This window comes from Pleurodeles waltl, chromosome 3_1 (genome assembly GCF_031143425.1).
Source record: "Pleurodeles waltl isolate 20211129_DDA chromosome 3_1, aPleWal1.hap1.20221129, whole genome shotgun sequence".
NCBI lineage: Eukaryota > Metazoa > Chordata > Amphibia > Caudata > Salamandridae > Pleurodeles > Pleurodeles waltl.
Window position 1 is genome coordinate 992151228 of NC_090440.1, and position 23161 is coordinate 992174388.

General features: G+C 45.9%; 1 protein-coding gene across 4 annotated transcripts in view; it reads right to left on the reverse strand.

Moving 5' to 3' along the window:
• Positions 1–23161, reverse strand: part of LOC138284884 (peptide methionine sulfoxide reductase MsrA-like) — a 169693-nt gene that overhangs the window by 10802 nt on the left and 135730 nt on the right. For all 4 annotated transcript variants that reach the window (XM_069224127.1, XM_069224125.1, XM_069224126.1 and 1 more), the window contains exon 5: positions 11904–12010. In XM_069224127.1, coding sequence (XP_069080228.1) covers positions 11904–12010 — 107 coding nt within the window. The remainder of the gene's footprint in view (positions 1–11903; positions 12011–23161) is intronic.

Here is a 23161-nt window from a genome sequence, read left to right on the forward strand (position 1 = left end):
TAGGGGTGGGAGCAGATGGCGCAGTGTGCAGATGGCGCTGTAAAAAGGGGGCAGGGTGGTTGTTCCCCCTCTAAGCCCCGCCCCCCGCTGTCACTTCAGTGCGGCCCTCAGCCGCAAACCATACTGCAATTTTGGCCCCCGAGAAAAAGTTTGTGAGTACCCATGATTTAAGCCAATGTAACCCCAAGGGTGCCCTCCACCATTTACAGACGTAGCCCTGGGCTCCATAAGTAAATACAAATGAAGCCTTTTTCATAAGGCTTGAAAAAGCTCCTTATGTGAGCTCCAGAATTCAATGCAAATTCCATGTGTATCACTATTCAGACTGTTCTGCCTACACTATAGAAAGTCGTGCAAGGTGACAAGGACGAGTAGATCCTCACAATCCCAGCATGCTTGTGTCATAAAACACACTCAGCGAGACACTGTTCAGGTGGAATCAATGGATAAAGAGGCTGATGACGGGTGCCACAGATTATTACAGTCCTTGTTCAAATCCCTGTTTGTGCGGGGATCCGAATTATAAGGCACGTAGCATTTACTGCACCCAATGATCACCGGGTGCAATAATCGCTGGATCTCCACAGTTTTCCCCAGGAATTTTTTTTTATACATCGGGACCTGCTCTTTCTGGTGCACAAAGCATCAAAATGGACAAAAATAGACACAATTTGGGCAAACTCAGAATAGGGGCTATGTTTCATACCTAACAGATTCCGAACTCTGGACTATCACATTTTACCAGGTGTGATAAATATTGCAATCCCCTCCAGGGCACTTGTAAAAGGGTGAAAGTCTTCTACGCCCATGGCTTGAGTCACGGAAGGACAGAGATGTTAATAGTGGACATCTCTCAAGAGAAGAGTAAAGGACTTGCCAGAAGTGCTTCCCCATCACTTGCTTGAGGTTCCTAAAGCTGGAATATAATTTTACTGAAGGCATAGTGATGTGCTCCAGGTAACCACCTGATGTGGAGCTGAGAAAGTAAGGCAATGTTATTCAGCCTTTTACAGTGACATTCATCTGAAGTGGCATTACGAATGAAAGTCCCTAGATGGGGAAATAACATGAGGGCCTGATACTGTGGGTTTGTCGCCAAATACAAATTCCCAGTCCTGCAGAACTTGCCATTTGCGTTTTTCTCCTGCTCCGAAAGGTGGTAAACGTCACCATACCGGTTTGATCAGGTAGGGTAAAAAAAACAGGGCTCTAAAGAATGCAAACAGCCAGTGTCATTCGGGCAGAATAATTAATTCAGAGCACTCTGAAGACACAGATTAAACAACTATTTGAGCAAATTCCAATAGAGTCTATTGAGTGGGTTAGTCAGTTCAAAAATTTAATAAACCACTGAGTGTAGTCTATCAGAACTTGTTTGACTAATTGTATATTCAGTGTCCTCTGAGCACCTGCATGAATGACAATATGTTTACATTTCTTACATGTTTAATGCTCCTAATTTTCTGGGATTAGGGGCCCTAGCTAGGTACTAATGGGAATACATTATGACACCAACCATGTATAACCAATAAATGAGATTGGCTATTATGTAGATTTAAGGTCCTCCTTATATTTTCCTCTGTTATCCCTGTACTAGGCGATTTTGGGTGCGGGACCACCATCCCACTCAGAGCTGACTGAAAAAGTATCCATTCCAGGAATATTACTCAGCCGGCTTGTGAAGAGGGCCTGAGAACTGGTCAGTCACTTAAGGCTCTGGCTATTAGTTATCAGGTGATTGACAGGTGTACGAAGGTAGGACAGAGCCACTAGAATTATGCAATTCTGCGCCCATGGCATTTTCGGAATACTTAATGAATTTGCTGTATTGGCCTCATAAATCATCATCTGCTGCATAATCATCGGATTTGTAGTACAACAAAATGTTTCTAGCTCAAATAGATCAAAAGATACTAAAATTGTGGCGACCCATGTTCTTTACAATTCAACACCCTGTGCCAGGGGTCTTCAAACTAGGGGGTGGGTCCCCTTACGGGGGCAAGTGATTTGAGGTGGAGCGCCAAGCTCTGGCCAAAAGTAAGATTATGCAGATAATAGTGCTTTGCTTTAAGCAGGAAAATGTTTATTGCATTTGTAAAAAGATAACAGAACTTAAGTGCAACATTTAAATAAGACTAAACTTATTTAAACATTGTCAACCTAATAGAATAGTTATGAAACATTTTGAGGGGGGCCCGATGATTTATTTTTTCAAACTGGGGGGATGCGGCATTAACAAGTTTGAAAACCACTGCCCTATCCAAAGATTGATTGGTTAGTTTTCATTTTTACTTTATTTGGATATTTAACTGGTACCAATGAGATCAAACCTTTCACGTACAGTGTTTACATGTGAAAAAAAAATCACAAAATTATGAAGTAATACAATCATAAAATGTGGCGCATTAGGTCGCATAATTTGCCTTTTCTTGTTGCATAATTTAGTCAACCCTGCCACATAATTCCAGTGTCCCTGAAGTAGTGGCACCAGGTTTGCTACTGAGATGCACACCTGAATGCACAGTAAAGTACGAGAGGCGTTAAAGAGGTGCCTACAGTCCCGTGGGGGCACAACGCTCATCTTCTGAACCAAGGTGAGTAAGGTAGTTACCGCAGAAGGGCATAAGACGACCTCTGTTCCCTGCGGGTCCGAACAAGGAAGGGGTTGCTCTTGAGGCACCCCTGCTCATTCAGTACTGCTACACAAAAGCCTACTCTGCTTCGCCAGTGCCCCTGTTTCTAAAGATTCAGCATTTCTGCAAAATCTGGACGCGACCCACATTCCAGGCAAGAGATGCTAGCTAGAAGTCAACTGACAGACACAGCGGCTGATTCCTCAAGGGTTTGAGGCAGCACTGGAACCGGAGCGGAACAAGGAGGTGGGGCCACGGCGTACCATCCGCACTCAGCGTCAGTACCATCAAAGGCCACAAGATGGCAGCAGCTCTTGTGTTTAGACATGGCGGGGGACCTTGTTGGTAGAAATGGTGCATCCTGCTGCAGCATGAAGGTAGCCTCGTCTGCATTGTTCCTTTTCCTCTTAGGTTATTGCAGAGCTGGCGGTGAGGTGGGGGAGGAGAGGAAGCGAGGTCTCTGATTCTCCCTCGCACTACCCCGCCCCCTGCCTCCCTTGGGACTGTTACGTTCTAATGACACACTTAGGGTCACACCAGGGGAAGCAGACTTTTGATGCAGAAACCGCCGCCTCTAATCTCACCATAGCCTTTGCAAGGACCACCCCGTCTAGATGGAAGGAGAGACATTCCGTGATGTCTCACGGGCACCTGCTTGTCTCTGCTAAAGATGCAAAACTGGTGCAGTACAATGCAACTCGATATTTACAGTGCAAAAACTGCTTTCTCGCTGGTCACTCCAATTATTGCCCTGGAAGGGCGTTACAAAGTCACTTTTGCAAAACCTGCTGATTCCCACCGGATACCGCAAAACCAGCGGCATTATGTCTGCAGGTGGAATTACCGTCAGTGGTAGTACCAACCCCTCGTATATACTGTCCGCTTTTTTATACCGGCCTGAACATGGCACGACAGGGATGAGTTAGCACAGGGGGCGCCTTCTTTTCATACCCCGGGGTGTTATTACCTCACCAAGTGCCATAACTGGCCACGTGGAAAATGTGTTCTGTGGAGGAGGCCGCCGCAGCGGCTAGAGGATAAGATGGACGGGAAGAGAAGGACGATGGGGGGAGACCAGGGTGGCTCAATGGAAGTCGAGAGTGGGTGAAAACGATTGTTAGAAGGAAGGGAGATGAGGCCGAAATTGTGATGAAGGGGAAGGGAGAAGAGAGAAAGGGCAGAGAGGGAGAAAGTGGGATGGGAAGAGGGAAGGGGAACAGAGGGTTAGGGCTGGTGCAGTGGGCATTACAGTGTATGATGTGTAGGCGCTAGTTTACTTGCCAGGCTTAATTTCGTGGAAGCACGCGCCAGACCAGAGCGACCACACACGCGCACGTAGAAGGACGGAAGGAAGTAGGTGAGAGGGAAGGCGGGAAAGAGAGCGAGAGATAGAAACCGGGTCTGAATATTTCTGAGACACAGGATCCTGAGTCTTCACTGGCTTCGCAGGAAGCATCATTTTGTATTCCACCACTGCACACACATGCTCAAGCACGTTCACACACATGACCACAGGAAGGGAAGCATTGGATGCCACACACTGGTCCTCCCAGACTCAACAAATCTGTCTTTTTACTTTCTTACCATCTCTTGGGTTACTGTTCTTTCTTATAGCTACTAACCTTCTTCCGTGAAGTCTCCAGCTCTATCCTAAAAGTTCGTCTCCGAGAAACCTCGGAAATAAGGGAAAAAAGATGGACACAAGATCGCAAACCATTGGCGATCATAGGGACCGCAACCTCTTTCTTAGCTACGAAGACGACGTGTACAGTTGCTGGGAAAGGGGGTTGCTATGCCAGCCGGGCATGGCCAGAACCCAGTTGGGAAAGTATATAAAAGAAAATATATATTTTTTTGTCTTTCGTTCACTTATCTCGCTTTGGCCGCTTTGAAATCGATGTATTTTATCTATAACTGTCAGCCAACGCCATTCACAAATTTTAAGAACGCATCCCAACACCAAAATCAGTAACTTGACAAACACTTAGGGGGTTATTCCAACTTTGGAGGAGGTGGTAATCCGTCCCAAATGTGACGGATTTACCACCAGCCGTATTACGAGTTCCATAGGATATAATGGACTCGTAATACGGCTGGTGGTGTATCCGTCACTTTACCGTCACTTTTGGGACGGATTACCACTTCCTCCAAAGTTGAAATAACCCCCTTAATGTCTGCACACCATAATATCTATACTTTAACAACTTGGAAATCCCTGCAAAAAGCATCACTAATTTGTTTTAGGTCTGGGTTACTTTCCCAGCGCCACTACTAGCATAAAATGGGTTAACTGCTTGACGGCACGTTTGCTGATAAATTTTCAATTTTTTAATGTCGATGTCAGCGTGTTCAGATATTATGTACATGATGGGTTTACTGCTCTACATACTTTTGGTGTTATTATGACCGACTACCCTTTCAGATAATCCCCACTGGTATTGTTACATTTTAAGGATCTGGCATTATTTTTTAGATAAATTCGTGTCTGATTGCCTCTTTGCAGTGAATGACTTGCTGTGTGGTTTTAAAGTAATCACGTAGTTTCTATTTAGCAAAAACTTTGAAAACTTTTACAGGATTTATCAGCCAGAAATATGTCCTCAACATACCTCATCCAGTCAGAACAGTGGCTGAGTCAAGCCACTCTCAGGCCAGTTCTAAGACATTTTTTTATTTTACCAAAGGGAAAATATTTCACAGCTGTAGGCTTGTTGGGTGTTTTTTCGCTTCTCAACCTCCCTTCAACAACTAGGATCTGAAAACTGGCCACCGAAGATCTGAAATCACCTCTAGCACCAAAGAAAACTGGTGTATGTCACTCATCTACCTTCACACTGCTGCCACTCATCCAGCCCTGCACTGCTGCCACTCATCCAGCTCTGGACTGCTGCCACTCATCCAGAGCTGCAATGCTGCCACTCATCCAGCCATGCACTGCTGCCACTCATCCAGCTCTTCACTGCTGCCACTCATCCAGCTCTGGTCTGCTGCCACTCATCCAGCTCTGCACTGCTGCCACTCATCCAGCTCTGCAGTGCTGCCACTCATGCAGCCCTGCACTGCTGCCACTCATCCAGCCCTGGACTGCTGCCACTCATCCAGGTCTGCACTGCTGCCACTCAATCCAGCCCTGCACTGCTGCCACTCATCCAGCTCTGGACTGCTGCCACTCATCCATAGCTGCAATGCTGCCACTCATCCAGCCATGCACTGCTGCCACTCATCCAGCTCTTCACTGCTGCCACTCATCCAGCTCTGCACTGCTGCCACTCATGCAGCCCTGCACTGCTGCCACTCATCCAGCCCTGGACTGCTGCCACTCATCCAGGTCTACACTGCTGCCACTCAATCCAGCCCTGCACTGCTGCCACTCATCCAGCTGGCACTGCTGCCACTCATCCAGCTCTGCACAGCTGCCACTCATCCATCCCTGCACTGCTTTTCCACTCATTCAGCCCTGGACTGCGGTCACTCATCCAGATCTGCACTGCTGCCACTCATCCAGCCCTGCACTGTTGCCACTCATCCAGCTCTGCACTGCTACCACTCATCCAGCTCTGCACGGCTGCCACTTATTCAGCCCTGGACTGCTGCCACTCATCCAGCTCTGCACAGCTGCCACTCATCCAGCCCTGCACTGCTTTGCCACTCATCCAGCCCTGGACTGCGGCCACTCATCCAGATCTGCACTGCTGCCACTCATTCAGCTCTGCACTGCTGCCACTCATCCAGCTCTGCACTGCTGCCACTCATCCAGCTCTGCACTGCTTTGCCACTCATCAAGCTCTGCACTGCTGCCACTCATCCAGCCCTGGACTACTGCCACTCATCCAGCCCTGGACTGCGGTCACTCATCCAGATCTGCACTGCTGCCACTCATCCAGCCCTGCACTGCTGCCACTCATCCAGCCCTGCACTGCTGCCACTCATCCTGCCCTGCTGCCATTCAGCTCTACACAGATGTGACACATCCAGCATCACTCCTCTGTCACTCATCCACCTCCACAAAGCTGTGGCGCATCGTGCTCCACCCCGCTGGCACCCACGTAGCTCCACCACGCTGGCACTCATCCAGCTCCACACCGCTGTCACTCATCTATTTCCACACCGCCATTACTCACCCAGCTTTGCGCAGCTTTCACCAATCCAGCTCTGCACTGCTGTCACTCTACCAGAGACGCGTGCCTGTTACTCAACCAGCTTTCTATGGCTGTCACTCAACCAGATCCACGTGCCAGCTAATGAGTTCCCTTGCCGCCTCCAGCAGCCGCTCACTATGGGAAAATCTCTGAAGCTGAAAGGGAAATCTGCCTTAGAACCCAGAACAATGGGTGCTCTGGGCTGAAGCTTGTGCCCATTCAGAGGGTCGCCTGGCGCGTGTGCGCCAGATGATAAGAGCGCCAAGTTAATTATCCCAACCGAACAGGGACTAAAGTCAGCAAAATAGCGGCATAATATCACCCAGAGCTACACTGCAAAAGAGGGAGAACTACACAGTCATACACACACAACACCTGCTAACAACACAGAATGAAACAAGAGCTTTATATCACATACAACAACAACACAGCAGAAGAAAGAGACACACACACACATACACCTGGCAACAGTGAGTGGAAAAAGTACTATGGTAGACAAAGCAGGGGCACCGTGGAGGAAAGGGAACTGCAGAGAAATACCCACACTAGCTGGCACTACCACAAAATGAACCAGAGCACGGTGTGACTTACAATAACGACACTGTAGAAGAAAGAGAACAAATCCCTTGTTACCCCACACAAGTACAACATCAGGTTTTTGCACAGAATGAAACAAGGCTGCCATGTCACAAATGCCAACTACACAAGGGGGAGAAAACCACACAAATTACCAGACATCAATACTAAATGGAATAGGAGTCCTTTCTCATGTGCAGGAACAATTCTGTAGAAGAGAGAGAACCATACCTTCAACGCCACATAAAACAAAAGGACTAGGTCACACGCAACAACAACACTGCAGAGGAGACCTAGTGACAGGGAGGCAGAGCGAGAAATAGGGATGTCGGTCTACATGAAATGAGGGAAATAAAGCACAATGCTGCATACATCAACAGCACTAGAGAGACTAGAGAAAGAAAGAGAAAAGCACAAACATGAACTACACAGCCAGGCAGAGATAATAAAATGAACATCAGCCCAGGGTCACAGACAATAACAACACTGCAGACAGGAGAGGAATATCCACGCAGTTCACGGTACCAGCAGTGAGGAAAAATATCACAATGTAACACACAGTAACACCCTGCAAAGAACAGAGAGAGAAAGAAAGAAACTGCTGTACCTGCTGCCAAACACCAGCAACAAGTGCAAGAGGAAAGCACTAGGGGAAACAGGGGAAAATGTGAAAACAGGGCCAACAACAGTACACAGAGAAAGGCCAGAGAGAGAGGAAGCTGCACTGGCATGCACTGCTCAGTGTAAACAATGAGAGGAACTATTGTATAATGCCAAAGTACCAGCAACATTCCAAAAAAAAGAGCATTATAAACACACACACCCCACACACTATGATTGTACTCTGGATTATAGAGTGTGAAAATATTGTGGCACACTAATATCTGGCTAAAATATAGACAGACAACATATCAAAAGATAACTGCATATAGGGAAACCTAGATTTACTATTCCTAACTCCACATCTATGTACCTTGAAGATATATATTGCCAATATACATATATGTGGCATTAGGTAAGAAAAGAGTATACATTCTTACCTTTTGACATTTTGTCCCTCAACATTATGTCAATGATATTAGTGTACCGCAATATTATGAAACCGATAGCCAGGAAACAGACTACTACTATTACTATAACTACTACTACTACAGACTATTACTGCTAGGTACTGACAGTGATGGACACAGTAGCAGAATGCTACACATAGCAGAAAAACTGCATAACAAAGAGAACCAAGCACACTCCCTGGGACTAATACATGGCAACAAAATTAAACAGTGTCACACACAGCAACAAACAGAACAACACAGCAGAGGAAGAAGAAGTAAGCACACCGCCATGTACTCAGGCCTCAACAATGAGGAAAATAAGTGCAGTAATTCACACAGAACAACAACATACAGAGAAAAAGACAGAAACAGAGTATTTATAGAACAACAGTTCACAAATGAGAACGGTGCACGCGGCCAGTGCAAACACTCAAGGAAACAATAACACAAAGCCACACACAACAACACACTATTGAAAATGTTAAACAAACACATACACTGTCAGGCACTAAAGATATGAGAAACAGAGGCTAAATGTCACACACAAGAAAAACACCACGGAGACAGAGAAAGACATACAAACATTGAGAGTCACCAGCACTGAGTGGTACAGATTTACAAAATCAGACACAGCAACCACAATTCACTGGGTGATAGAGATAAACAAGCGAAAAGAGTGAGAAACGTACTCAATTCAAGACAATAGCAGAGAGGAAACAACAGGAAAATGTACAGAACTACACCAATGCCAGTAGGTTGCGTCCAAGTGTGAGTTTTTGGCACTAATTTGCAGTTCAGTTACCTCTTCTGGGCTGGTACTCCCCTGCTTCCTTTTGTGTGTGGCAATTAGCTTGGTTGTCCAGTGGCTTGTGTGTGTATGATGTCCCACCAAACTGCACAAGTGTGGATACACCAGGTCCTCAATGGCTTTGCAGGCCTGACACTTTAGTACTGTGAAGTATTTTCTCAGTTCTCTTGCAGCGTGTGATTACCAGGCAGAATCTGTGGTGGCTGGTTCCATTTACCAGTCGTGCCGTGGCCTCCAGTACTGATAACCAGGTTACTCCCTTGATAAATTTTATTCTCCAAGGATAAACAGAGTGAACAGTCAAGGCTTGACTACAGGAAGTTTCAGCTCGTTTACAACCCAGAAACCGGGTTCACAGAGTCAGGACGTACTATGCGCTTAAAGTCCAGCCAGAGGTATAACTATTAAAATACAATGCATCTTTATGTACGTGTAGGAAATGTAGGACATTCAGACTGGTGCTAGCTCCATCCGGTGCAGAGAAACGGATTTAAGCATGTTAACAGCGCCTATCAAGCACGGCTCTCCAGTTCAAATGCCAGAAGTGCTCCGTGGACTATGTAAACATCCGGGATCAGGCTGGTGAGTTCCCAGTTGTCCTCGGAAAACGTTAGGTCTCAGGTGTTACACAGCTTTGTTTACAGGCCCAGGCCAAGGAGGCTTCAAGTGATATGCAGAAGGCTGCAATGTATGTATCCGGTGTGCTGCAGTGCTTCTGCACTTTGGTGGCCACGCGTCACTGAAACCTGAGGAGTGGTTACTTCTGCAGCAGCAGCTGCCAAGCAGCAGAAGTGGTTTTGTGTTCAGGCAGGGTCATGGGCTGAATATATACAGCAGGCAGAAACCAGACAGGGGTGAAAGTGCACGGGCTGTCCTTAGGTCGGTGAGGCAGGAGTGGTCTGACCTTGAGCAAGGGAACCGCCATTTTCTGCTGGTTATGACTTGTGTCCAAAGGGGACAGCAGTCGTAAGTACCCAGGTCACACTGACACACAGCACTGTCTATAGTAAGGGAATTGGTTGTTTTTGTTGCCTCGCAGCCTTGCCCATGTTTGATGGTGTGCTCTGCTCTGTATTACCACAGACGGGTCCTAATGTTGCACGGCACTGTCCCGGTGAGCACACTCCCTTCAGGTTTAATAGAGGCAGGGCCTAGTGTCACGCAACACAACCTCAGTCTGCAGGTCGACATGCTTCGTGTTGAGAGAGGGTGGCCCCACTGTCACACAGCACTGCTCTACCAAGGGCGGGTCCACTTGTCACACAGCACTGGCCTCTCTACAGCTGGCCGCCTAGTCACAAAGCGCAAACGTCCCTAGCGCCGACCCCCAGTGACACACAGCACTAGCCCCTGTAGAGGTGTCTTCTTCTCACACAGCGTTGCCCTCTCTAGTGACGTTCTTCGGTGTCACGCCACACTTACCCCTCTAGAGCTGGTGTCCCGTGTCACTCCGCAGTGGCCCCTCTAGAGCCGGGCTTGTGGAAGGATTCTGCACTCGCGGGACACTTTACAAGAGCAGAGCTCTTTATAAGTTTATTTGATGGTGACAGCCCACCTACATGCTTCCGTTTTCTAGACTTTATGGGGGGAGTACCTAAAGCATCTGATATTGCAGTGCATCTTTCATGCACCCTTGCGCGTCCATTCTTGGAGGGAGGGGCAGTCAAGACCCCCGTGTGTCAGAGGTATAGGAAGAGGGGTCTATTTAGGGCAGCTGAGCTTGTCTGTGGCCTTTGCCCTTAGGCTGCCAGTTGCTATAGCGACTCAGTTGCCATGACAACTTGCATTTCCTGGTGCTTCCGCAAGAGTGTTAGGGGGTTCTTGGAGAAGGTGGCGGGGCTGTCTCACTCTGACCATTACTAATGAGACGGACTGAACTAGGATGCTTGCTGAAGGTTTCACAGACGCCATCTGCAGCCATAGAGTGTGGCCAAACCAAGGGCATGAGACGCTCTGGCCTATACAGCCAGAAGCCCTACACAGAACGTTTTTAATTTTAAGAGCCTTTTGAGCTCATCCGAGAACACTAGGGCGTTCTCCAATAGCAACGCAGGAATGGCATGAGACAGCCAATCGGGTTATTCACATTGGCTTAAGGTGCACATTCTTGTGCAGAGCGACCCAGTGTCCTGGGTTCGAGTGTGAATGCTCAGCATACCAGCAACAAATAGCAAAGAAAACAATGTCTATTTTACCTACTCCTGCACGGAGCTGAAAAACCTGCGAGCTTTGCCTGTGTGTGTCTGTCTATCTGTATCAATCCAGGTAGATAAGCTAGGTGGGTCCTCTCTGGGAACATTTGTGCGTTAGAAGAGATAACCCTGGGCCGAGAAAGACTCCACCCCAGTGCCAAACGCTGTCTCTTTTGAGTGGGTCTGAAGCCTGCCCTCTATGAAGAGCTCATTCGAGAACCGCGAGTGGGCTGCAGTCACACCCTGTGTGCTCTTCAGCACACCTTGCTCATCCATACCTGGCCTTCCACTCGCCCTGGCAATTCCCAAGCACACGGATGTACAATCACTCATATTTCATACAAAAAGAGATCTAGAAAGGAAGAAAGTGTGAAAAAAGGAAGCCTCTGCCCACAACCCTACTGGGGCTGGGCAGCCTCTCTCTCGCATGAAAAACGACCATTGCTCGCCAGCTTTTTCTCCAATCCTCACCATCCCTTGACCAGGCTGGCCTGGATACTCACCTTCTGGAAGACTTTCAGCGATTTCAGAGCCGCTGCCTTCTGCCGGGGCGTGTAGGTGAAGATGGCGGAGCGGTACTGCGTGCCGATGTCTTCCCCTTGCCTCACACCTAGAACAAGAGCGACAGCATGTTATGAGAAGGATCCATTCCTGCTCAGGCCGGACATCTCACCTAGAACTGCTTCTTCTTTGCATTGATTGTAGCAGCGCTACTGCCTTGCTGTCAAGGGGTGGAATTCCCCTAGATCGCGTCAGCATGCTTTGGTGCCATCAGACATGCACCATGGACCTGGCTTTCTGCTCAACAAGCCTGTCTTCTAGAAGGTTTTGCAAATTCTACTCACAAGTTGGTAATTTAATTGATCAACTTGAGGTAAGAACAGAAGAGGGTGGGCAGAGAGAGAATTACAGCCTGACGCCAATGTAAGGGCACGAGGAAGGGTGCTTGGCAAGTAGAGAAAGGTATACAAATAACTGGCTGAGAAGTCATTGCGGTGTAGACTGAATTAACCAACAGATTCTACTCCTGCCAAAGTTAGGATCCCCTAGAGTCCGCTCCTATCTAAGAACCATTATTTTCTCTCTTTAATACTCAACACCTCCAAAGTATATCAAAGCCACGGCTTGAAAGCATTAGGGGACAATAACAAGTTCCACGAGAGAAGACCATTATATCTGCATTTACAAGTGGACATAATCAAGTTTACGTCAAAAATATGTAATACACTGTTCCAAATGTGTGGGAGACAAATAAAGGATACCTTAGTGGGGGTCCTAAATTTTAGGAGCAAGGCACCTCACACATCCCAAGGGATGTCATGCTTCCCACATTTGGGGTCACGGCTTCACCACTACAAAAGATCTCCGGCAAAGAGCCCTCCCTTTCGGGGTGGTGCCCGTCAGACATTGCACCGCCGGTCTGACGAGGAGCAGCTCCGATGATGAAGCATGACATCCCTTGGGATGTGTGAGGTGCCTTGCTCCTAAAATTTAGGACCCCCACTAAGGTATCCTTTATTTGTCTCCCACACATTTGGAACAGTGTATTACATATTTTTGACGTATTACTTGGGAGGATATACACTGGACCAGAATACCTCCCCATCCCTCTTATTTTTTGACATAATCAAGTTTACCTCAGACTGCCATATTAGCAACAATCAAAAATTATATGCAGTCTCTTTTGACATTAATTGCCTGACCACATATCAAACAAGGATATTGTACAGTTAATTGCGGCGTGGAAGTACTGATAACACGATATTCGGTACTTCCAGGTTGTGGGAACACCAGCCGTTATACATTTTCAGAATTTGAATGGGGAACAACTCCAGGAATTGGTGCTTCAACACTGTATCCCTCTGTTTTTTCAAAAGTTTTCAGAATGTTTTCTACGTTTTTTTTTCTGCAGATTTCCCCCACTGAAACGTGCAGGAAAAATATCTGAGGTGCGGATTAAATACACCACTTGTAATTCCCCTGCAGGCGGGAGTTTCAGTTCCTATCCTCATCAAATGAGCTGTTAACTGGGCCCTCACTGAACTGTAACTGTTTGGATTTATGGGTACTTATGGAGAACAATCCTGTTTCGGGCACAATGCAGCATTATACATTAATGGGGAATATTGGGGCAACTTTAAACAATACAAAAACTTGTATATCAAGCTGCGATTTGCACACCTGCATTAAACAATTATAGTACATCTCCAATAATTTAAATTTTAGGCTCCAGGAGTTTAAGTGATTTGGCCACTCTCCTAAAGTTATACTTTCTTAAGGATGTTGTACAGCATTCCAAAAGAATTGACAACTACCCTAAAGGATACGTGCCTCTGTTTCCTCAGAAAATATAAATATAATTGTATATGTTATGTATGTATATGATATGTATAGTCCTGTTTTAAGGTGGGGTGCCAATCATTAAATATATTTGGTAATTTTATTCCTGATGAAAAGTGGTCCTGTTCCATGTATTGCTTTGTGGGTAATACAAAGCAGCTTGAAGGTGGATCTTCTGGCAACTGGTAACCAATGTAGTACCCTCAAGGCAGGGGCGATATGTGCTTGTGGGTTTACATGTAGTAGTAGTCTGGCAGCTGACTTCTGAATGCATTGTAGTTTTTTCATAGTAGATAGAGATGATCCATGATAGCGGACATTGGCATAATCTAGTTTAGATAGTACAAAAGAGATAGCAGCATGGACCTTGTGTGGAAATCCGAGGTGAGGGAAGACACGTTGCAGAGTTTTCAAGGTGATGAAGCTTGATTGTGCTAATTTTTCCACTTGGGCATTCATTGTTAACTTGGAGTCCATGGTAATTCCAAAGTTTTTAACTTCCTTAGATACTTGAGGAAGTGGCCCAGATCCTCAGGCCAGGTGCACAGTGGGTCATAATTTCTCCAGCCGCCACATGGGAGTATTTCTGCTTTGGAAGCATTCAGTTTGAGGTGGCTCCAAGTCATCCACGGCTCTGAGGCAACTGAAGATTTGCGAGTGCCCAATGTCTTTGCGGCTTTCCAATTTAAGGAGTATTTGTGTGTCATCTGCATAGTTGTTGCATGTGGGTTGAAATTCAGAGATCAATTCTAAGAATGACATCCTGTAGATATTGAAAAGCACGGGTGAGATGATTGGTCCTTGAGGGACCCCTGCTTTTGTGAAGTAGGGTTTGGACGAGAAAGGGGGAGAATAGGTGACATTTGTTCTGTTTTGAAAGCAGGATGTGATCCAGTCAAGAGCAGTCCCTTCTAAGCTGGTTTCGTGGATTCTTTAAATTAGGATGTTATGGTCAACAGGGTCAAAAGCAGCTGAGAGGTCCAAGAGAAGAAGTGCAGCAACTTCATTGTGGTTGATTGTGTTTTTAAGATCATCCCAGATTGTGATGAGTGCAGATTCAGTGCCTCTTTCCGGGCAGAATCCAGTTTGGTAGTCTGAAAGTCTGGAGTTATCTTCAATGAATTGTGACATCTGGAATAGCGCTGCTGTTTCTATCACTTTGTCCAGGAAAGGTCCATTTGAAATCACTCTGAAGTTGTTGGGGGCATGTGGGTCCAGGTTTGTTTTCTTTAATAATAGGCGTATGTATGCCTTTTTAAGGTATTCAGGAAAGGTTCTTGAAGATGTGTGCTAGACAAGGATCGGAAGGGCAGCCGGAAGGGCTGCTTGCTTTGACCAAATCCATACATTCACTTTGTGATATTTGTTTGAAGGAGTGCATAGGCTGGGTTGGTTTACTCTTGGAGTGGATTTTCGGAAACGGATTGGTGCTGGTGGTTTCCCTTTATTTTAAATAGGAGTCCAGTGTGTCTGTCTTAGTTGCGTAATGATTTGCCTTTTTGTCTGTGAATTCTTGAGTAGCAAGATGAATTCCTTCCATGCATTTAGATTTTCAATATTTATTGAGAATTGTATTCAATTCTTTATTTACAGATTTAGCATTTTGAATTCTGCCTAAGTAGTACAGTTTTTAGCTTTTTTGATTGATGATTTGTATATTTTGTTAAGTTTGTGTAGCTAAAGTTTGTTTTGAATGTTGTTTTGAGCCAGGTTCATTGCAGTCTGCTTATTTGTTGTTTTATTATTTTTAGTATTTTGTATTTCTCCAAGGTGTTGGTTTTCTTTTGTCCTGTTTCCTTTTCTTGGGCGGTATTAGGATATTGAAAGCTTCCTGTAGCCACTCATAAAGTTTTGGAACAGAATTTATTGTGTCTAGATTGGTGTTGGCTGTTAGTTGTGTTTCCAAGTCTTCAAAATTGAGTTTGTTTGATGGTCGATAGCTGGATGGATGTAAGGTGGTCTTAGTGTGTTTATTTGTGGTGTTTTATGTTGGAAAGTTACCAAATGGTGGTCTAACCATGTGACTGGTGTGATGGTTTGAACGGTAACTAGTTCTGTGTTTGCAAAAATGACATCTACGTTGTGTCCAGCGAAGTGTGTGGGATTGTATACAATCTGATGTAGGTTCAATGTGACTAGGCCAGTGGTGATAGTTTTTGGATGTGGCATATTGGGTTTGTCAAACCAAATATTTAGGTCCCCAAGAATGCAGAGGTTGGAGTATAACATTATAAAGTTTGAAACCGTCTAGTAATGTGTCCGGGAATGTTGAATTGTTAGGCGGAGGTCTGTAAAGGAGGAGAAAGTTACAGGAGGAAGTTGGTGTTGGGTTGCATCTGGTGATGAGGGCCTCACAGCCTTGTATGGAAATGTTTTTTGTTTTGCTGAGATTTATTGCTTGTTTGAATATAATAGCTAGTCCACCTCCTCTTTTGCCTATACGATTTTGTGTGATTGTTTGATAGCCTGGAGGAACGGCTTCATGCAACACTGGGGCCATGTCATCTCCCAACCATGATTCTGTTATGACTAGTAAGTCAGATTGCTTGCCAGTGAGTAGGCCATAGATGTAGTGCTTGTTGTTTTTAGACTGATCGAGCATTTATGAGCAGGCAGTTTACAAAATGTGTTTTGGTGGTGGTGTCATTTTGTTTTGGAGAAGGGGGAGCAGTACACTTTGAGCTTGTAGCAGGTGTGTTATTAGTTGTGATAACTGTAGGAGGGTCACAATAGTGTTGTTTTTCTATATTGTATTCCTCGTCCAGCAGACAGAGGAGGCATTTTGTTGGGTCTGTGTGTGCTGGTGTTGGACTTGGTGGCTGAGAGTGACATGATGAGTTTTCTTCTTTTTGTAGAGTAGCTTTGTTGTGTAATAGACAGGGGGTGAGGAGTTGTTAAGAGTAGCATGTTGTTTATTTTGTTTGTATGGAAGGAGTATGGGTTAGGGTGGTGGATGAGCATGTGGATCATATCAAAGGCTCTAAATTGTGCAATGGATGAGAGGCGGGTGAATTAATGTTGCTGTGTTGGGGTGTATGTGTTAGATGTTGGTGAAGAGTGAGAATTTTGGAGTAAAGACGGGTCAGGATTTGTATTATTTGTGTAGTTATGAGGGTGGGAGTGGGTGTGATGGAAAGTATTACAAAAGTTTGTGTTATTTTGTTGTGTGTGGTTTGTTCAGTTTTAAAATTTCGCCACGGGAAGGTGGTGGTCCTTGGGGCAAGGGGTCCACAATGGACCCCCTTCTTATATCTATTTGTCAATCAATCAATCAGTACTTCCATAGCGTGGCTAGCTACCTTTGGGGTCTCAAGGTGCTGTGTGCAGGCGTGCTGCTAGCCAGGTTTTGAGGTACTTCCTGAACTGCTTCAGTGATGCAGTCTGTCTCAACCTCAGAGAGGTAGTAGTCCTGGGGGAAATTATAGCCCTGGGGAGGTGGAAATCCCCTGGGCCAGCCTATTACATTTATATCTTGTCCCAGGGGGGTGGGGGTCCCCAGGGCATTGGGGGGCCACGCAGCCCCTGCATACTTTATTAACATAGCCCAGGAGAGATGCTGGTCTCCAGGGCACAGGGGTCTACAGGACCACCCCATTATATTAATAAGAAATAAGCCCTGGGGAGGTGCTGGCCTCAGGGCGCGGGGGGCATGCGACCCACCAGCCTATTTTTAGCACATAGCCATGGGGAGGTGGTGGTTCCCGGGGGCCCCCTCCAATTTTGCCCACAATGCCCCCAGGAATTGGCCCACCCGGTAGCACAACTAAAAGGAAGCACAGTAGCCCGTGCTTGCATTTGTTTTAAATCACAGCAAAATTTGTGAATATTTGCAAGTTTTGCTATGATTTAAAAAAAATGCTTTTTAGCTCGGGGTGGGGCGTGGTACCTGGGGGACCCCTGGACCAAGACTAGGCAGTTTGGGTAATGGTACTCTGCCCTCTTTTCTTTTCTGTGCAGCCCCTGCATCGTTTTACAAAGTGCCCCTCATCACCCAGGGGAGATGGCAGACCCCGGGGTTAAAGGAAGCCCTAGGAGGGGGCCCCATGTGCCCCCTCCTCATTAAAGTGCCCAATGCCCCCGGGAACTGTTACACCCAGTGGCTAATAAAAAGAAAAGGGTGGGAGACCGCCCTTTTTTTTAATATCTGAAAAATCTGCTGATCTGGATCCGTGGATTTTTCTGATCATTTTTGTTAAAAAATCCTTTTAAGCCCTGGTGGGGTCCCTCAGATAATCAAGCATCAGAGCTAAGGGGTCAGAGTGACTCTACCCAGGCCCCTTTTCTTTTTCTTTTGTTTTGTTTTCTGGGACTTCTTTGTGGAAGCGTTGGCAGCCATCAACACGGGGACAGTTAGATCCGCTGAGGATCCGTGTCCCTACATATCTATATTTATCTATTTTTTTTGGCCTTAGATGTCTCCAAAACTTCTGAATGGATTTCTGCCAAAACACAAAAAGTGTGATCAGCGCAAAAGGATCTAGCTTCCTGATAAATTTAGTGTAATTGTGTTCAGTGGTTTGGGCTGTAGGAGTGTATAAAGGTCCTATGGAAAAATGAATGGGGAAAATGTTTCAGGACTCCTGTTTTTCTTAGCCCCCACTTGACAGATCACCCTGAAACTTTCAATACAGCAGCTGCACTGACCAAAGTATACGAAAATTTTGTGAAGATTCATCAAGCGGAACCAAAGTTATAGGTAAAAAAAAATGCTCCATCTATGGAAACGAGGTCCTAACTATAATTATCTAGTTGCGACCGCCACTATATAATGTTTACATATATATAGTCTTTGTGTAGGTACAATAAACATTGATCTAACTGAATAATCAATGGTTACACCCACTTTTTGCATGAATTTCTAAAGATAAAAGCAATTTTGAGCAGGATCAAGGAAAAGTTTTCAAACAAATATAATTCCTGGGAAATGTACTTAGCTAGATCGGAATCATCTAAGAATTCTATCAGTGTATCACTCTCTCAAGTGCAACTAGGACGACAATTGTAACCTAAATGTATCTGCTACACTGTTCCTTACCTTGTTCCCTCCTTTCAACATCAACCAGTTAGATCACTTTGAATAACCTTTTCTCGCCTCAATCCCACACATTCTTATAAAAGCAACAATATTGCCATCCCTCACCACATCCAAACCCTTCAAGAAATTACCTCTAAAAGCTCTCCAATTTAGCCTGACCAACCTCCACCTTACTGCCTCACATGGCAGTAGGTCTGTCCTTGATCCACTAAACTTTACTATCAAGTGATTTCAGATGCCTTGGCACCATATACCTTGAAAGATTAACCTAAGCCCAATGCTCCACAGTACGTATGTGATATAAATTCCTCCAAACAAGAAGCTAGAAATGGTCTGACAAGCAATCAGGCCATCTCAAGATCTATCTTTCCTCAGGACCGCTTGCTTAGCCCATAAAAAATCCATTCACTAGGCCCAGTTTGAAGGTTACTCCAATGTAATTCCAGAAGCAGAAAGTGACAGAAAGGTGCTAGCCAGAGCAGACAAACAAAATGCAAATTCACTCGGTCCACCTCTAATTTTTCACTCTGTCAAAAAAGCAAACATCAACAATGTCTTCACTAGAATTTAAAACACAAATACTTCAGCTTCACCAACTCCTTGAACAACACATTCACATTCCTTGTTGCACCTCAGCCATCCCAAATGGTACTCCTTCGCCCCTCTCACCATTGGAGACCTAATCAGCATCTTCTGCTATCGTAAAGCAATATCCTAGAGCAATGACATAATCCCATCATCCATCATCAAATCTCTATTCTATGCCACTAACTCTCCACACCTATGTATTATCAGCATCTCCTCCGGCACAGAAATATTTCAGTCCAACCACCTTTACCAATTATTTTCACAGCTAGAGAAGCCACCACGTCTGCGATAATCTTGTAAATGACCATCCCATCATTTTCTTGCCCTTACTGTGCAAGGTCTTTCCAAGACCCAATCTACTGCACACTGACAAATCAGGCTTGTGCCTTATAGGAAAGTGCCTTTTTTTGACATGTTTAACCCCAAAATTTTGCCGGGTATCTGATGTGACTTTGACTGAAAGTGCACTGGGTTCCTTCTAACCAGGTCCCCAATGCCAGATCTCTTTCCCTAAACTGTACAATTGTTTCCCCAATTGTCAGATCCTTTAGCACCATCTGTAAGTCCTTAGTAAATGTTGCCCATGGCACCTAAGGCCCGAGGTGCTAAAGAGCATCCCTAAGGGATGCAGCACAAATTGTGCCACCATAGGGGGCCCTTCACCAAGCACATGACAGGCTGCCATTGCAGGATGTGTGTCTTGGTGCAGACAAAAGTGAAAACATGACATGGCACACAGCCTGTGTGCCAGGACCCCTAACACTGCATGCAATATATGTAAGTCACCCCTACGGCAGGCCTTACAGCCATAAGGGCAGGATGCATTATATTACTCGTGATGGCATATCTGCAAGAGCAGATATGCTCCTGCTATGTCTTTGTCAATTCTCAGACATAAGTGGCCAAGGAAGACATTATAAATGCATGTGCTTTATACTGGTCAATACGAGTTCCCTAGATACATGATGGTTTTACTGAAGATAAACTGTAAACTTCGTACTTGTATAGTGCACTACTCACCCGTTAGGGTCGCAAGGCACTGTACGCATACCACTGTGGAACCCCTCCTGGCTTTTCCCTGTGAGGTGCCCACTCCTGGGCAACCTCCAAGGTGAAGCCAGGCATCCCAGCACTGTTGGGGCCGTTGTGGAGATTAAGCAAGCTATTGCCCAGAGTTACAGAGTGGGACCCATGAATTAGATGAGGCACCGATGCGAGAATTATCAGGTCTGGGGAAATTGAGCCCAAGACCCGCTGAGGCAGGAATTGAACCCTGGTCCCGGGCCAGATTTCTGCATCAGGGTCTGCTGCTCTAACCATTGAGCCACACTTCTCCACTTCTCCACTAAGATAGGGATGTTTGGTATCAAACATTTCATATTGGTGAACCCACGCTGATGCCAGTGTTGGATTTACCAATACATGCACCTAGAAGTCCCCTTAGAGGTGCCCCCTAAAACCCTACCAGCCTCTGGTGTGTTTCCTGACTGGTTTCTGCCAGTCTGCCACCCGAAACACGGTTCTGGTCCCCTAGAATGAGAGACTTCTGCTCTCAGGAGGCCCAGAACAGGAGGCCCAGAACAAAAGCCTGTCCAGGAAGACGGTGTAACACCCTCTCCCACAGTATGACCTGCTGATTAGCCTTCCCAAGGCTGCCACCTTTGAAATGTGAATCTGGCTCCCCTCCCAGGAGAGGGAGCCACCCTCCCCCTGTCCAGAGCCCACTTGGCACCTAGACAGGGGGGAAAATTAGCTAGTCAGGTAGGTGTGCCACCTTTAGGCTAGTACCTCCTCTAACGCGGGCTACTGCAAGGTGGACATGACATTTCAGAGGTAGCCATCTTTGTGGTGGCATACCTAGAAATTCCGGGACAGGGTTATGTCCACTTCCCACAGGAAGTGGTCATATAAGGGGCGTAGTGACCCCAAGGGTCAGAAGCCCATTGGCTACTTCCCGTTTAGCACCTCTAAATTACGTATTTATTGGAGCCATTGGCACCAGAGAAGCAGATCCTGGCTACCTAAGAAGACCAAGGGCACCGAACAGCCATGAAAGCAGAAGAAGAGAAAAGAAGCAGCTGACTGGCACCAACCCCTACAGCCTGTCTGCATCCCTTGTCGAAATCTGCACCAAAGCCGACTTGTCATGCAGCTGTGACTCCAGAAAACCCGTGAGGACTGCCTTCCTTTAAAAAAGACTCAAGACCTCCCATAAACAGCAGATCTGTTCTTCAGCAAACTCAAAAAGAAGGGACTCTGAAGCCTTGGGAACCACCAATACCTGATACCTGAAGTCACCACTACACCCGCCGGCTCTGATCTGAGTTAAAGTGGACCACCTGTGCCAACAAGATTCCCCACCCCCCAGAGTCTGTGTCTATTTTGGTTTCACCCCTCCTGAACTCCACAATGACGCCTGCAGCCTCTGCATACAGCCCCCCTCAACCGTGACTGCTCTGGTAAAGAACATCCAATACCTAAGGACACCACTGCACCTGTTGCCCCTGCGCCATGGAGATGAGGACCAAAAGTGCCTACCTGTGCCCAAGCATCGTGAGACCAGAGCCCCGCTGTTGGTTCAGTCTGACTGGCCTCCTGGCCAGAGCCTCACCCACTTTTCGCAGTGACCGATCGCTATTGAAATGCATTGGGCACTGGACACTATTTGGCATCCAGCTTCCCCTGTGCCGCTGGTGGTGTACTGCTGGTGCTGCCTTGGACCTTGCCAACTACTCACCGCAACTCCTGGAGATTGGTCTTGTAAGTGGCTGCACTCTACCTGTTTAGAGAACTTGTTTTTCCTCCCTTAGGATAACAGTGCAGAACTCAGAAATTGCACTGTGTCCACTTTTTAAAGTGAAAAGAAATCCTATTTGAAAATGTACTTACTTGAACGATTTTTCTCTGATGCCTAAACATTTATAAAGATACTTGCTATTTTTATAAATTGGTGATCTCCTTTTTGAGTCGTGTGCCTCATTTATTGACTATTGTGTGTATTTATGGATGTCTTGCACTCCTCTGTGTTAAGCCTAAGGCTGCTCGACCACACTACCCCTAAATAGAGCACGTTAGGATTGCATAGCAAGCCCTGTCTACTCACTGGGGAACACCTGGTCGCTTTACATGGTATTTACATATCACGTAAAGGGCCAGCTTCCTACATGTCTTTAATGCAGCACCCAAACCACAACTTTACAAGTAGTCGATGATGTCCTTGAAATGATGATACATACCTATTGATTCCTTTTAATGGCCTGTAACACTGTTGACCAATCTGCTTTGCTTAGCATAATCGTTGATGCTATCCTCAAAGTAAGCTTTGCCTCACTCTGCAAGGTCCCTCAAAGACCTTATCTACAATATCACAACTAATCAGGCTCCCTACTTTGCTGCAACACTGAAACCACAACCTTACAAGCAGTTAACGATGCTCCTGTCTGGTTCCCCTTGATCTCTTCATGGCCTTTAACACTATCGAACAACATGCTTTGTTTAACATAATCATTGACAGTATCCTCAGACATCATTATGCACAACTATACTCCACAATCTACCTCACTCCAATTGAAATATGCATTTGCCTAAGGCTTGATCATCACATCAGTGTTGTATGGGGAGTCACTAGGAATGATCATACCCAAACAAGATCAATCTTCTCCCTCCCCTCAGCATGAGGATGATACACTTAGATTGTCTTCCTCAGCGCCTTTTCACACTTTGGCACAGCATAAGACAGAAGAAGAGAATTATAAAAAACTCTAAAAACTAAGAAAGCAGAGATGAAAAGAATCTGTT